Genomic DNA, 14,417 nt, shown 5'->3' on the forward strand with positions numbered 1-14,417 from the left:
CAGGCACGTTGTGATGGAAAGTCCAAGTGTAGCTGTCCCCATCCCCAGCTGCTCCACGCTTCCCATTTTAGTCCTCTTTCTGTAAAAGCCTGGAGCTAAGCACTGGGACCTGCCAGCTACGAGGCTGCTATGTTTAACTAGTCTCTCCCTCGCTGCCTCTCTATAAATAAACCTCCTATTGCCGCAGCTCGGGGCCCGGCAAGCCTGTACCAGCCCGGGGAGGGAAGGAGAGAGGGGAACCGCTTCTGAACAAGAAGCTTTCAGGCCGTTTTTGCAGCTTGATCGTTGCTGGTAAGGCCAGATGCTGCTCCCTGCGCCCTCCTCGCCATGCGAAGGATGCTGAGCGTGGGGCTCTGGGTATTTTGGTGAAGCTGGGTGTTATTTTTATGCCTCCTTCCTCTCCTCCCTCCCATCACCCCAACGTTCCTGAAGCAAAGACCTGGTAGCAGAATTTGGGGTTGATCTGGAATGCCACCTCCCTCGCCTATCTGTATTTTTTCACTCTAAGAGTGAGAAACTGAAATGAATCCTCAGCTAAACGGGAACTAAGCAATGTTCTTGTGTGCTACAAATAAGAATTGTACCTCCAGGACCCGTAGAAATTATTTTGACCAAGTAAAACTGAAAAATATTGTTTCTATGCAGTGATCTTTCTGACTGAATCTGTATCATCTTGGAAAGGGCAAACCACTTAGCAGTCTTTTCCTATTCCTGTTCTCCCTTCCCCTCTGAAGACCTTTTTCTTCTGAGCTCTTTTTAAAAAGACATCTAATTTTGTTGTTAGCAGTTGCAGTCACAGTGCAACAAAAATAATTTTGAAGACACGAAATTGAGTGAAATTAAATCTTCCCCATATGGAGGGAGGGCAAACGGTTGGGCTCTTGCTGCTTTATAAGGCAAAAGTCTCATAAATCAGCCAGCTCCCTGCTTCCAGGGCTGGGGGAGCTGGGGGTGTCCTCAGCCTGGCGGGAGATGACCTTCATGTTACCTCCAGTCCTGAGTCTCAGGTGGTTGTTCCTGGAATAGGGAATTGCCTCTAATCGCCCATTTGTAGCAGGGACCAGGTATTCGCTATGGCTCTGCTTCAAAGCCGGCATTGCCAAAGAGGATGCAACTGGAAAGAAAAGAAAAAAGAAAGAAAAAGGGCTAAAAGATTTGCTCTGTGAGCCTCTGGTGCCTTTAAAACACTGCTCATTTTGAAGCTTGCTCTCCGTCCCTGCTCCTGTGCTTTTGCACTGGCCGGAGGGGAAGCAAATCCCCCCAAACCATGGCTGTAATTAAATATTTCCAGCTAAATTTGAATCCGCTGGACTTTTCAGGGAGTATTTAAGGAATTAGAAGATGATTGTGCAGGTCGGGGTAAGGTTTTTCCCTGCCGTCTTCCCAAGCATCGCCTTCCCCGCAGGTCTGCAAGGTGGTGAACGCCACGGCGCTGGCCTGCCTGGCCCCCCCCCTCACCCCCGAGTACCGGCCCGGCCTGGACGCCGTCGAGCGGCCGGACGAGTTCGGGTTCATCTTTAACAACGTGCAGTCCCTGCTGGTCTACAACGACACCAAGTTCATCTACTACCCCAACCCCACGTTCGAACTCCTGAGCCCCACCGGCGTGCTGGAGCAGAAGCCGGGGTCACCCATCATCCTGAAGGTAAGGAGACCCTTAGCTCGTGGGAAGCAGAAAAAAAATCCCAGAGAGAGGAATTTTGTAATCCCTTTGGAGAAGAGGGTACGCTAGATGCAATCCTGTTGTTTGCACAAGCTGGGAATGAGATGAAAACTGGAGAAATGCTCTGCATCTTTATACAGTCTTCTGTCCCCTCGTCCCCAGGGCAGAAACCTGTGCCCACCCGCTCCCGGAGGAGCAAAGCTCAACTACACCGTGCTGATCGGAGAAACACCCTGCGCCGTCACCGTCTCCGAGACCCAGCTGCTGTGCGAGCCCCCAAATCTCACCGGCCAGCACAAAGTGATGGTGAGGGACCAAACACTCCACTCAGCATCCCTCCCTCCCTCCCTCCCAGCCTTTCTCCTCCTCCTCCATCGCCCTGACTCACTCAGACACTGAGTGCAATTTCTTGTCGGAGGATCGGTAGGATTTTAGATCTTTATGGCAGTCTAATTGGAAGCTTAAAATATTGATGTGGATTAGCATGGAGAAACCTCTAATTCCCTCCCTGAGACTCACCACCTACTATCAGAGCCTTCTGGAAAGAACAGGTCTTTCTGGCAGTGCCTTCAGCCCCGGGTACCATCCCTTCTGTGCTGCTGCTTGCTCTTCCCTGAGTAGGTGAGACCATTTTCAGTGGGCTGTTCTCCCTCCTGGAGCATGGGAAGGGATTTTATCAGTCCTTGTAGCCAGACCTGATCTGCTAAGGGGATGGAGAGGTTTTGCCTTTTCCTGAAGCAGAAGCAGCCGGGGACATCTGGACACTGGTTGGATCAATGGCCTTGTCCAGGACAACAGTCAGTGTCTTCCTCTGATTTTTGGGCATTGCTGCTTCCTCTGATCCGCTCGCAGAGCAAGCACACAGCTGCAGAAGTGCTCGAGTACAGCCCAAATGAGATTGTAATTGTGATTTATTTCCCTTTAAGATCAGCATCCAAAGCATATTCAGATTATCACAGTGTGATTCGCAGAAGTGCAGCCTGGCTGAGAGCTGCTTGCATCTGTGGCCAGGGCACAGCCAGGAGAAACCCGTCCCAGCATTAACCTCCAGCGTGGTCTCCCTGTGGCTTCCACATGGGGCTTTCTCTTCCCTTCGCTGTTCTCTCTTCCCAGTTGCTCTGGCTTCTTGTCAGTGAAATTATCACTGGGTTGCTAATGTCCACGTTTTACAAAAGGGAGTTGAAAGCTTCTAAAATGAAAGTCAAATGGAGCCATCAGATAATAAGAACAAAGCTCAGATAGTGAAGGGCTGGCACATTTATCATGACTTGAAGCCTCCCTGTGTTCACATAAGCTGCACCCTCGGTGTCTGAAGGCATCGGAGCTGCTGTAGTCTTGGCTGAAACAGGCGGTTCAGTGCTTCCCTGGGGGTCTGTACAGCCTGAGGAGTCCGTGGCCTGGTCGGCAAGGACAGGGCTTTGGGATGGGTTGACACCGAAGTCACTGGTTACCCCCGTTGTGCTTTGTAGGTACGTGTTGGTGGTATCATCTTCTCCCCTGGTTCGGTGAGCATCATCTCGGACAGCCTCCTGACCCTGCCGGCCATCGTCAGCATCGCGGCCGGAGGCAGCCTGCTCCTCATCATCGTCATCATTGTCCTCATCGCCTACAAGCGCAAGTCGAGAGAGAACGACCTGACCCTCAAGAGGCTGCAGATGCAGATGGACAACCTGGAGTCCCGGGTGGCCCTGGAGTGCAAGGAGGGTCAGTACTGCCTGGGACCGGGCACTCTCTGTGTGCTGTCACCCCACGATCTGCCTTTTCCCCACCGGAGCACCCCAATCCCCACGGTTTTCCATCGAGGAGCAGGGTGGGTGTCCCCATGAGGTCTGCACTCCTACTCACCACGTTGGTGGCAGCCACGGCTCTGCTGCCTGATGTGCAGAGAATAGGATTAGAGCTTGATCCTGCTTAAGCAACGTGCCTGGATCGCACTGCGAGGACGGAGTGAGCCCCGGGGTGCCCAGCACAATATGCCCCCTTGTCTAATGGCCTTTTAGTAAAGAGCTTTTAAAAAGGCGCAGAGTGAGATCAGGAGCAGAGGAGGCTCAGACCCCTGAGAAACAGCCTGCATCCCAGATGGAAGGTGGTAGGGCTGGAAAACTGGTCCAGTCCCCGCTCCAGTCTGTGAGATGTGATCCCAGGGTGGCAGGAGCAGGTCTGAGGGAGAGGAAGAAGCTCCTCAGGTATTTGCTTATGGGAAATCTTATTCGGACCAGCCAGACCTGCTGCTGGCACATTTCAACACACACAGACCTTGGCACTTGCAAGGAGGTGGCCGAGCCTGGCTGCTCCACGGGGGAGCCAAGGTGGAGGTGGGCAGTCATTTCTGTAGCTGGCGGGTTGAGAGGGAAAGCGTTCTGGGGAGCGGTGCTGCTGTTGTTTTGTACGTCCTTCCAGCTGGGAGGGAGGTTAGTCAATCAAAGACAAATAAATAGAAAGCTGCAAATTTCATAGTGTGACCTCTGTATACAGAGAGAGTTGCACTGGATTTGTTCAGCTGATGTTAAAAGGATATAGCCTTGAAAGCACAGGACAAAAAATGAGATCTATTCAGGAGAGACCACAGCTTCGGTGTGGGCACAGCCTCGCTGGGGTACAGAGACCTTCCGAGGCCAGCATTTCCTACTTTGGGAATTAACCCAAGGACACACATGCAGCTGTATAACACGGTGATGTTATGTTACGAGAGGAAGAATAAACTCCTTGCTGATCCCTGCAGCAGGCAGTTTCTACTCAGATTTGATCTATATCAGATTTGATTATTTTGGCAACTGTTGATAGAGGAGGAGAACAAGAAGAAGAAAGGAAAATGTGGGAGGTACCAAGTTATGAAAATAGATCCTTATTTCTCTGCAGCCTTTAAAGGTGTTTTAGGTGTGTATACAGAGGTGTGAGCTGCATACAAATTAATAAGCATCTTTTGTTCTCGGCTTCTGCTCTGTGCAGTGAGTGCTGTCCCGCTCTCGGCTGCTGAGACGGAGTCTCCGAGGGTCAGGGTCTGTCTGAGCCACACACCAAGGTCTCCTCCGAATCAGATTCCTGAGCTGGCCCCGTTACGGTTGCTGCCGAGCCCCCGAGGAGAGCAGGGAGCCAGCCCTCCCCGAGCCCCTGCCCGCACCCTCAGCTCCCACACCTCACCTCTGTTCCTCCGTCTTATTCTCTTCTCCCCAAATAGCTTTTGCAGAGCTGCAGACAGACATCAATGAATTAACCAGCGACCTGGACCGCTCCGGGATCCCCTACCTTGACTATCGGACGTATGCCATGAGGGTCCTTTTCCCTGGCATCGAGGACCATCCCGTCCTGCGGGAGCTGGAGGTGAGGAACAGGCTGTGCTCCGGCCCTCGAGTTTCTCTGAGCCCTCGGGGAAGCCAGCGTGAAACCCTGAAGCGCCTTTACGCCTTCCACACCAAATCTTATTAGAGGCACTGGGGTTATCAGGATGAGCCCCCAGCTCATTTTAGCTAAGAAGCTGGTGTTTTATCTCTAACGCACATTGCTTCCTTCCTTTTGGTTTCTTCTCCCCGGTGTTGCTGTAGGTTTATTTTATGGAGTTTTATATTGCTATAGGCCAGCAGCAAAGCATGCCAGGTAAGTTATAGGGACTTTTAAAGTCCTCCTTAATCACTTTACCATGCAGGGGCAGGCTGGGTGCCCGGGAGCATCCTGCCTGGGAGCATCCCTCTCGGAGCATCCCTCCCGGAGATCCCGCTGCTGTTCCATGGCGTGTCCACGGGAGGGCAAGCGCCGTGCCTAGGCATGGCTGGCCTCCCCCTCGGCCGCCAGCAAACCCTTCCATCTCCCTGGTTTTTCCACCAGTTTATGTAAATATATAAATAAGATTCTCACTGAGGATTTAAAAAACTGGTAACGTGAAAAGGTCCATCAGATCTTGGGAGATTTTCAAGACCCGCCTGGATGCAGTCCTGAGTAACACGCTCTGACATGCTCTGGGCAATCCTGCTTCGGCAGGGGAGTTGGAATAGATGATCTTTATGGTCCCTTCCAACTCTAAAAATTCAGTGAAATTCAGAGATCCCCTTGCAGATGGGCCCTGCTCGCCTGTGAGGGCGACAATAAAAAAAGATGGTGCTTCAAGAAACATTCTCTGCCACGGAGCGTGGGGCTGCCATCCTCCCTCTGGGAAGCCCAGAGGTACCAGGCTCAGCGCTCCCTCTGGGAGGCTGGTATTGCTCCAGGGAATCCTAGAAGTCCTGGTGCCTTCACACAGACTGGGAGGTGTCCCCATACCCGAGGTGTAAGAGGACAAAGTGCTGATTGCTTGTGCTCCATGCAGCTGCATTGCTTTTCCAGGCAAGCACTACTCAGCGTTAATACATCAAACACGATTCCTTTCCAGTGGGCCACCAACACTGAGCAGTTGCCCTGGCGTTGGTAAAGCTCAGTGGGCTTTGAACCAGCCCCCCCCAGCCCATTCCCATGCCCTGAGTTTTCCAGTCCCATGCATTATGTTCGCTGTTTAAATTGCCAAATAAGCTCTAGCAAACAAATATGAGTGCTTTTTATTTGTTTTACTCATGAAAAACAGAATTGCAGAAGTGATAAATGTGTTGCCAATTACACAGTTGCTTAATTATGTAACGTTAGTAAAACCAATACATAAGTCTCCAAGATGTTTGGTACAGAGTTGCCTAATGTAGTTCATCATTTTCACTTGTAATGAATTACTTGAATCTGCAACTGGCTGAAAGCCTCAATTAATTTTTTTACACTTGTCCTATAATAAAGCAATAGTCTAAATTAGTATTTAATTTACTTACAAGAGTGTCACTTTTTGTGCAGAACAAGCAAAATTGTATGTCATTTATGGGGCCGTTAGCCTCAAAGCAGCAGCTTTATGGCGTGCAGAGAGTGCAGCTCGGAGCAATGATTAAGGCAAGTCGTGCTGAAGTGCTGGAGGAGGACGGAGAGGGTGGTGCTTGGTCAGGACAGGCCAGAGACCGTGTTCAGGGATGCTGAGACCCTGAGAGATGCTTGTGCACCCAGGGTTAAACCATTCACCCCCCCGCCAGCGATGGCAGAGTGACCCCACGGTGCTGCAGGGCTGCTCTTTGGTCCCTTGTCCTCCCACGCCATGGCTGATGGGTGTTCTCTCCTCCACCACAGGTCCAAGGGAACGGGCAGCAGAGCGTGGAGAAGGCCTTGAAGCTCTTTGCTCAGCTGATCAACAACAAAGTCTTCCTGCTGACCTTCATCCGAACGCTGGAGCTGCAGCGCAGCTTCTCCATGCGGGATCGTGGCAACGTGGCCTCGCTCATCATGACAGGGCTGCAGGGCAAGCTGGAGTACGCCACCGACGTGCTGAAGCAGCTGCTCTCCGACCTCATCGAGAAGAACCTGGAAAACAAGAACCACCCCAAACTGCTCCTGCGCAGGTAATGCGGGGCGATGGGGAGGGGACGGGGCTGGGGGCAAGTCAGCGCGGTCCCCTGGGCTGGCATGGCCACAATGCGGTGGCATCCGAGGACTCTGTGGGACCAAGGCACTGGTGTGGGAAGGAGAACACTGCTCTCCATGGGTGGATTCGGATGACCCATCCATTTCTTCACCTATCTCCAGGACACAGGATTAACTCTACTCTATGATTCCACAGGTGGCTGAACAGGGTCTTAAATTGGATCTGTTAGCTCTTACCCCTGATGCATCTCTCTCACTCACAATCTCTTATCTTGCCCCAGCCCCAGCAGCTTCCCCTTCTCCACTTTGCTGAGAGCAGATGATGATGGCAGCGCTGTCACCTCTGCCATCCAGCTGCCTCATCCCTGCCCTGCCCTGCCTGCCCGAGCTCCTGCTTCTCTCACCCGTGTGTGCAGAGGTGCCCGAGTGGTTCAGCAAAGGGGTTTAGCCCCCGCGGTGGTGGGGAGGCAAATGGCACAAAAACTGGAGGTCTCCATCGCCTGCGGGTTGCTGGTACCAGGCAAGAGCCCTGTGCATCCAGGGCCTGGAGGAGCAGAGGTGCAGCTCCTCCAGTCGTTTGGACTTGATGACCTTAAAGGTCTCTTCCAGCCAAAACAATTCTATGGTTCTTACTGGATTTCAAGCTCTTAAGGGCAGGAGCCTGATTTCTTACGTGTCTGTACAGTACTTAGGGTCCTTGTCTCCCATGAGCTGTGGTATTACCGTGGTAAAGCATTAACGTGAAGAAAAGTACCTCTTGGAAAAGTGCTGTGAATTGCCCCTGGAGCTGTCAGAGAAAAGCAGGCTGCCCTGCGAGGCTCAGTCCCCCTCCTGATGGCAGCCCAGGGGTGCTGGGTGACCCTCAGACCCTCAGGAGTCTCAGCTACCTGGCAGTATTCATGGGCTTTCTCCTCGCAGCATCCCTGTCTGCCTGGATGGAGCAGCAGCGTTTGTGTTTCACAGCTGGGAAGGAGCTCAGGGATGGATTGAGCGACTCGCCCATGATCGTGCAGGGAAATGGCAGGAGGAAAAAGGGGGAGAAGCGTTTATGAATGTAGGCCAGATCAGTGGCCGCAAGTAAAAGGCTGCCCTGTGTTGTGAGCCACCTCCATCCCGTGTCCCTTCGGGTCCTGGCTTCGGCCGGCGGCAGGTACGTCGCTGCCCCATCGGCTGCACCCGGCATCTCTCTGGAGCGGGTGGACGGAGGAGAGGGGAGGATTTCACAGCTCTAGGAAAATTTCAGGGATTCCTCCAGCCATAATGAATATACTTGACAGGAAATTGCTTTAAATCTGGCTGTGTTTGTGGAGGCAATAACTCATCTCGGAAAAGGAAACCGTCTTAATTTCCCCCGTGGTTTGACGAGTCGCTGCGAAGGCATCTTCTGCCTCAGCCATCAATAATGACTTTCCGCCGTGCTCCAAAAAATACACGGCTGGTGATCAGAGCTCTGCCCTCTCCTCCCGCAGCACCCGGCAAAGAGACAGGGCCACGAGCAGTGCCAGCAGCGTCGAGGCTGATTGTCCTGTGCCAGGCTTTAGCCATTTCATGGGAAACTTGGAATCTTTCCAGGGACGGGGCATCAGCTACCCTCTCTGGGCAACCTGGGCCAGTGTCTCACTACCCTCATCATAAAAAATTTCTTCCTTATATCTAGCCTGAATCTCCCCTCTTTCACTTTAAAGCCATTACCCCTTGTCCTGTTGCCACATCCCTGTCAAACCTGGGGCTGGAGCCCTGTCCCCTGTGGGCTCCAGGGTGGTGGTGATGCACAAAACAGCTGGAACGTCTTGTTCTGACTTAATAAGGACTGATCAGCCACAAAGTGAGATATTTTTTATTTTTATTTTTTGAGCTCTCTGGTGGCAGCAGTTGATAATTGGCGCTCAGTTCTTTCTCTCTTTCTTCTTCGTTTTCCCCTCTCTCTTTCTTCCATGACTACCCCTCACGGGAGGCAGCAAAAAAGTTGACATTAAATCAAATAGCTGCTCTGGTTGCTGGCACAGAGAGCAGCACACAGCAGTTCGGAGACCTAGATATAGCAGGGAAAATTAATAAAATACATATTTATTTTTTGGGTTCTCTCAGCTCTTTTTGTTTAGTTTTGTTTTGTTCCCAATGCCTCAGAATGTCGGAGGAGCAGCCAAGGCGCTGGTTGCTGGCGTCAGGCTCCTATGGAAAGCCATCTCTGGATCGTGCCTTGCCCCTGTTATGTGGTCAATACGAGAAGGGTTTTCTCCAAGCCTAGGGATTCTCCCCTGCCGGGTTAATCTTCAGGAGCTTATTTTTTATTTTTAGAGACAGATCTGTAGCAGTGGTTCAGATACCAGCTCAGCCAGAAAGAGCGGTGCCTGCCCCCCCAGCGTGGCAGAGAGACAGCCAGGTCAGGGCCCGTGGTGGCCGGCAGAGTTTAAGGGATGGCTTCCCCAGCCACCCTGCTCCAGCCCCGCTTCAAAGGCAGAGGAGGCAGGGAAAATAAACACACAGACTTGTTTGCGAGGAGCCTACGGGGCTCCTGCGGCTGCACCCCGCTGCGATGCAGGTTATAAGCAGCCCCTTTCCTCAGCCAGGGTAGGAGAGTGATGATTAACTTAATTGCTGGCCTTCCCCGGGACTGGTGCACTGCAAATAGCTCTTGGTGTCAGTCTGTGTGGAGATTCCGTGAGGCTGAGACTCAGTGCTTGCAGGTAAGGAGAAATGGGATTTGACAGAGATGCTCCGAGGCATTTCTTTTTGCTGTTCCATTCAGCTGATCTTGTATTTCTGCTAAAGAAATCAAAGGGAGCAGCTCGGCACGGGAGTATCCGATACCCTTCTCCCACACAATATGCCCCAACTTCGCTGTCACTCCTTATTTCAGTTATTTTTATGGTGTCGGTGTCAGGCCATGAGCAGCCAACAGGGACGGGACACAGGTAATGACCTCACTGGTAGGGCTAATTGGGAGGCTTGCCAATTCTTGATTTAATTTCCTATTAATAAGGTAGTTAATTAAATGAATATTCACCCTGAAGTCCTGAACGTATCATTTTCTGAGTTTTTCACCTATTCTGTAGTTTGTATCACCGACTCTCTGTTTTCCATGGCTCGCTGGCACAGCGGTGTGCTGGTGCTTCTCCTCCTTAATTGGGTGACTGAAATATTTTTAAACAGGAGAACAATGTGTGTGTCAATTTGTAGGATGAATTTTTAGGCAGTTAATCAATTCAGACTTAAATTCTTTGGGGATCTGCAGACATTTTCACAAATTCCTGGCAGATGTTGTGATCCTGAGAGATGATGGATAATGTGACCCCGGGTCCGTTTGCCGACTGGCGTCGGTTTTTGTTTGCTGAAATCTCTGCCTCCCATTTATACACGATCTGCTTGACTTTGGGATCAAACCCTGTTGCTTCAATGGTGTGTGTTTTTCATTAAACGCCAGAGCTTTCAAACATGCAGGATGCTGTATAAATACATACCGAGTGGCAGCCCTTGGTTCAAGGCAGCAGAGCAGATGGGGGAGGATGGGGAAAAGGGGTCCAGAGCGGGACGGTGACTCGCTCCGGGTCAGGGTACGTAGGGACGGAGGTAGAGGTTTGGTGCATGGTGGTGACCGCTGAGCATCTCCTTGGATGGGTTGGCGGCGCAGTGGTCGAGAAGGCATCGCTGCCAAGAACGGCACCGGGAGCAGAGCTGCTGGCCAAGGGGACGAAGGTGCAGAGAGGTGGCCAGACCCAGCAGGGATGATGCCTTGCTCAGGGTGAAGGTGGAGGGAGCTGTGGTCCCCAGAGGAAAGGGTGCTGCGGAGGGCAAGGTGCTGGATCCACCCCTCTGCTTGCCAAAATTTGGACCAGATCCTGGTATGGCATGTGGCATCAGGGGAAGGCTGGTCACAATGGCAAAGCCAATGGTGCAGAAAGCCAGGCTGCCTGGGGGCACATTGGCATCTGGCCCTGCCTGCCACCCTGCCACCCCCAGCCTCAGCTGCATGCTTGGGGCTCAGATGTGGCCCCTCAGACCCCCTGCCACCAGCACAGCCCCCCCTACCCCAGGATATAAAAATTGTGGTGCTTTAAGGAAAGTCTCCCGGGTCCTGCAGAGCTAGCATTAAAAACTATCATTAGGAGGTATTGTATTTAAATTAGAGATAATGTCGGGGACAATGTGGGGAGAGGACGCTGGGTGGGACTGGGGAGAAAGCTGCAATTTCCCTGCCATTGTCACTCTGCTGTCCCTGATTGCCAGCAACCACTGCAAATCCCAGTGATTTACTGAGCCAGGCTGTAATTTGCGCCACGTGTGAGGAGCCGAGTGTCACCAGGCTCCCTGTCACCAGCCCCATCAGGGCCGTGATGGGCTGTCAGCTGGGCAAGCTGCTGTCACCCCTGTGTAGCCAGGGTGGGGGGACAACGCTGGCCGCATCCTGCTGCCTGCCTGCTCCGGAGCTGTGCCTGGGGGGATTTGGAGCCTCTGATACATGGTTTGGTTTTGCATGTAACGTGTGTACCCTCCCATCTTCCCTAGGACGGAGTCGGTGGCTGAGAAGATGCTGACGAACTGGTTCGCCTTCCTCCTCCACAAGTTCCTCAAGGTAAGGAGGGATGGAGCTGAGACCCTGCTGCCGCTTTGCTGTGTCCCCCCCCCCAGCCCTCCCCTGGCTGAACCTGGGCTTGGAACTCCTCAGTCAGACTCCAAGTCAGAAGATGTAGTTGGGGAGGTGGAAATTTGCTCGGGGATGGGGCTCCTGTTAAAGGGGCTGAGCCGAGCTCACACAGCCTCCATGCTCAGCCTTCTTCAGCCCTCAGATCACCTGGTGTAATCCTCACGTGAGGGAGTTTCTGTTGCACCTCTTTAGTACTGAGGAGAAATTCTCACTCACATCTCCGTGCCTGGGCTTCCATATTTTTTAACTTTATTTCGTGGTTTTGGAAGCCCCACAGAATTTGCTTCATGGGAGTGAACAACGAGATCGAGATCTCAGATTCCTTTTTTACAGCCACATAGATGCAGGAGAGATTTACCAAGCCAAAGACAACATACCCATTGAGCAATGGGGCTCATGGGTTTGGCTGTCCTCTCCCGGAGCTCCTGGGGGCTGAGCCTGGATTGCACATGTGCTGAAGACTCAGTCAAAGGGGCTATTCCTGGGCTGAGATGAATCATGAGCAGAGCCTGTCTGCAGGCCAGAAGCCCTGGAGGAGATGCACCTTCACCTCTTGTGTTAGTTTTGCTGCTGTCTCGTTGTGTAGGAATGTGCTGGAGAACCGCTCTTCATGCTCTACTGTGCCATCAAGCAGCAGATGGAGAAAGGTCCCATTGATGCCATCACAGGAGAAGCCCGTTACTCCCTCAGTGAGGACAAGCTGATCCGGCAGCAAATTGAGTACAAGACTCTGGTGAGTGATCGCTGCAGAAGCTGCCAGCGAATCTCTTCTGTCCTCCCCACGTGGACGTGAGCTGTTCTGACCTTTAGGCCAGTGATGAGGACACTCCTGAGAAGCACAAGTGTTTCCAGTGCAGCAAAGCCTCACGCTGCCAGACCTGTCCCCAAATCAGGGCTGTCCCGAATTTACAGGTACAAATAGCCTGAGCTCGGGTTTTGAAAGGCAGGGTTTGAGGGGAGCCCTTATCTCCCTGAGCACTGAGCATTGCCCTCCCTCTAGCAAATGGAAAGGGACATCCAGGACTCCCATACTGATGTTGTAAAGATGTACTAGACCCAGCAGCAATGGTGCAAATGGGGATGTGGTGGTTTTTCATGAGAACAGGTTGTGCCAGGTGTGGTTACAGTTCTCCTGGCTGCTTGTCCAAAGCCCTTGAGAGCATGCTGTGGTTCTCCTTCCCTTCCAGATCCTAAACTGTGTGAACCCGGATAATGAGAACAGTCCAGAGATCCCTGTGAAGGTGCTGAACTGTGACACCATCACTCAAGTCAAAGAGAAGATCCTCGATGCTGTATACAAAAACGTCCCATATTCTCAGAGACCAAGAGCTGTTGACATGGACTTGGGTAGGAGCTTCCCTCCCTCACAGGAAGGGGAAGATGAGAGAGAGTGTGTTATCGGTGATTCTCCATGGGTTTTACAGAGCTTGAAAGCTAGAGCTCAGGCTGCACGATGACCCAGAGCTTTCTGCCCCTAGAAATCATGGGTGCTGCTCCGGCCGGATAGGTTTTGAACTCCATGGGATCAGCTAATTGTCCATTGATCACGGAGGCTTCAGGATTCATTTGCTCTTTCACTCTGCTGAGCAAAGCCTCTCCCCAAGGTTGTGTGTCCTGCCAGAGCTGGGATGGGGGACAGAGGGGCTGGGAAGGTCCAGTGCCTTGGTTCAGCTAAACACTGCAGAACCCTCTGCCTGGGAATTAAAATGCTGTGCCTGACCTTCCTTGAAGTTCTAAGATTTAAGAGCAGAATTTAGCTTTCTCTGGGTGCCTTTTCCCTGGGAGCTGGGCTCTTCTACAGGCTCCTCTGTCCTGTGGTTGCTTGGGCTAGAAGTGGATAGAGCCTGTTGGTGCCTTTTTCCCCTCTGACTGTGGTGTCTGCCTGGTTTTTGCCTCTCCCGCAGAGTGGCGGCAGGGCCGGATAGCTCGTGTGGTCCTGCAGGATGAAGACATCACCACCAAGATTGAAGGAGATTGGAAGCGCTTGAACACCTTGATGCATTATCAGGTAAGAAAGCAGCCCCAGCAGACAGCTCCCAGAAAGCTGCCGGGAGGGAAGAAAAGCAAAGCAGAAATTTAATTCCCAAGTAGCTCGTCTACCAAGACAGACAGGGAGGTCACATTTGTATGATAAACCAGAAGGGTTCAATGTGCTTATGCATTAGACGGGAAAGCAACCTTGACGTGGATCTTATAGAAACTAGCAGAGTTGAAAATTGGCTAAATTAAACCCGCCAGCCGTGCTGGTGAGAGAGAGGGAGTGGTGGAGACGGCTGAGCTGCCGCTGCTGGAGAGACGGGGCTGGGGACGGGTGGCCCACAAAGCTCAGGTCTTCACGAGGGGCTCTGGGACAAGCAGGAGTGCAGCAGGGGAGGAAGAGGAGTCTCTGTCTTCCTTCAAAGCTTTGCAAACCCCACACGACCAGACGATCTGCTGCAGTGGCAGCTCATCTCTCCTGCTCGTGACCTTCCTACGTGTTGACTCTTGAGCATCGTGCAAAGCCTGAAGAAGGGAAACAGAGCAAATACTTCAAACACTGTTACTTGGGAGGGTTGAGGGAGTGCTGCAGGGAGGTACGGGATGAGGCTAAGTCAAGAAAGGGTGAATATCAGGGACTGCTTCTTGACAGAGTGACATCGAACCTCCTAAGTCCCAGACCTAGCCTTCCAAGCCAAGTACCAGGAGTGT

At 52.3% G+C, this 14,417-nt stretch overlaps 1 protein-coding gene across 1 annotated transcript in view; it reads left to right on the top strand.

Annotated features, from left to right (window-relative positions):
• Window positions 1-14,417, top strand: part of PLXNA2 (plexin A2) — a 147,999-nt gene that overhangs the window by 120,930 nt on the left and 12,652 nt on the right. The window contains exons 17-25 of the mRNA XM_074163345.1: window positions 1,406-1,645; window positions 1,826-1,969; window positions 3,133-3,367; window positions 4,842-4,984; window positions 6,794-7,062; window positions 11,591-11,657; window positions 12,316-12,462; window positions 12,917-13,076; window positions 13,634-13,737. Coding sequence (XP_074019446.1) covers window positions 1,406-1,645; window positions 1,826-1,969; window positions 3,133-3,367; window positions 4,842-4,984; window positions 6,794-7,062; window positions 11,591-11,657; window positions 12,316-12,462; window positions 12,917-13,076; window positions 13,634-13,737 — 1,509 coding nt within the window. The remainder of the gene's footprint in view (window positions 1-1,405; window positions 1,646-1,825; window positions 1,970-3,132; window positions 3,368-4,841; window positions 4,985-6,793; window positions 7,063-11,590; window positions 11,658-12,315; window positions 12,463-12,916; window positions 13,077-13,633; window positions 13,738-14,417) is intronic.

The sequence above is a fragment of the Numenius arquata genome, chromosome 24 (assembly GCF_964106895.1).
Source record: "Numenius arquata chromosome 24, bNumArq3.hap1.1, whole genome shotgun sequence".
NCBI classification, from domain to species: domain Eukaryota; kingdom Metazoa; phylum Chordata; class Aves; order Charadriiformes; family Scolopacidae; genus Numenius; species Numenius arquata.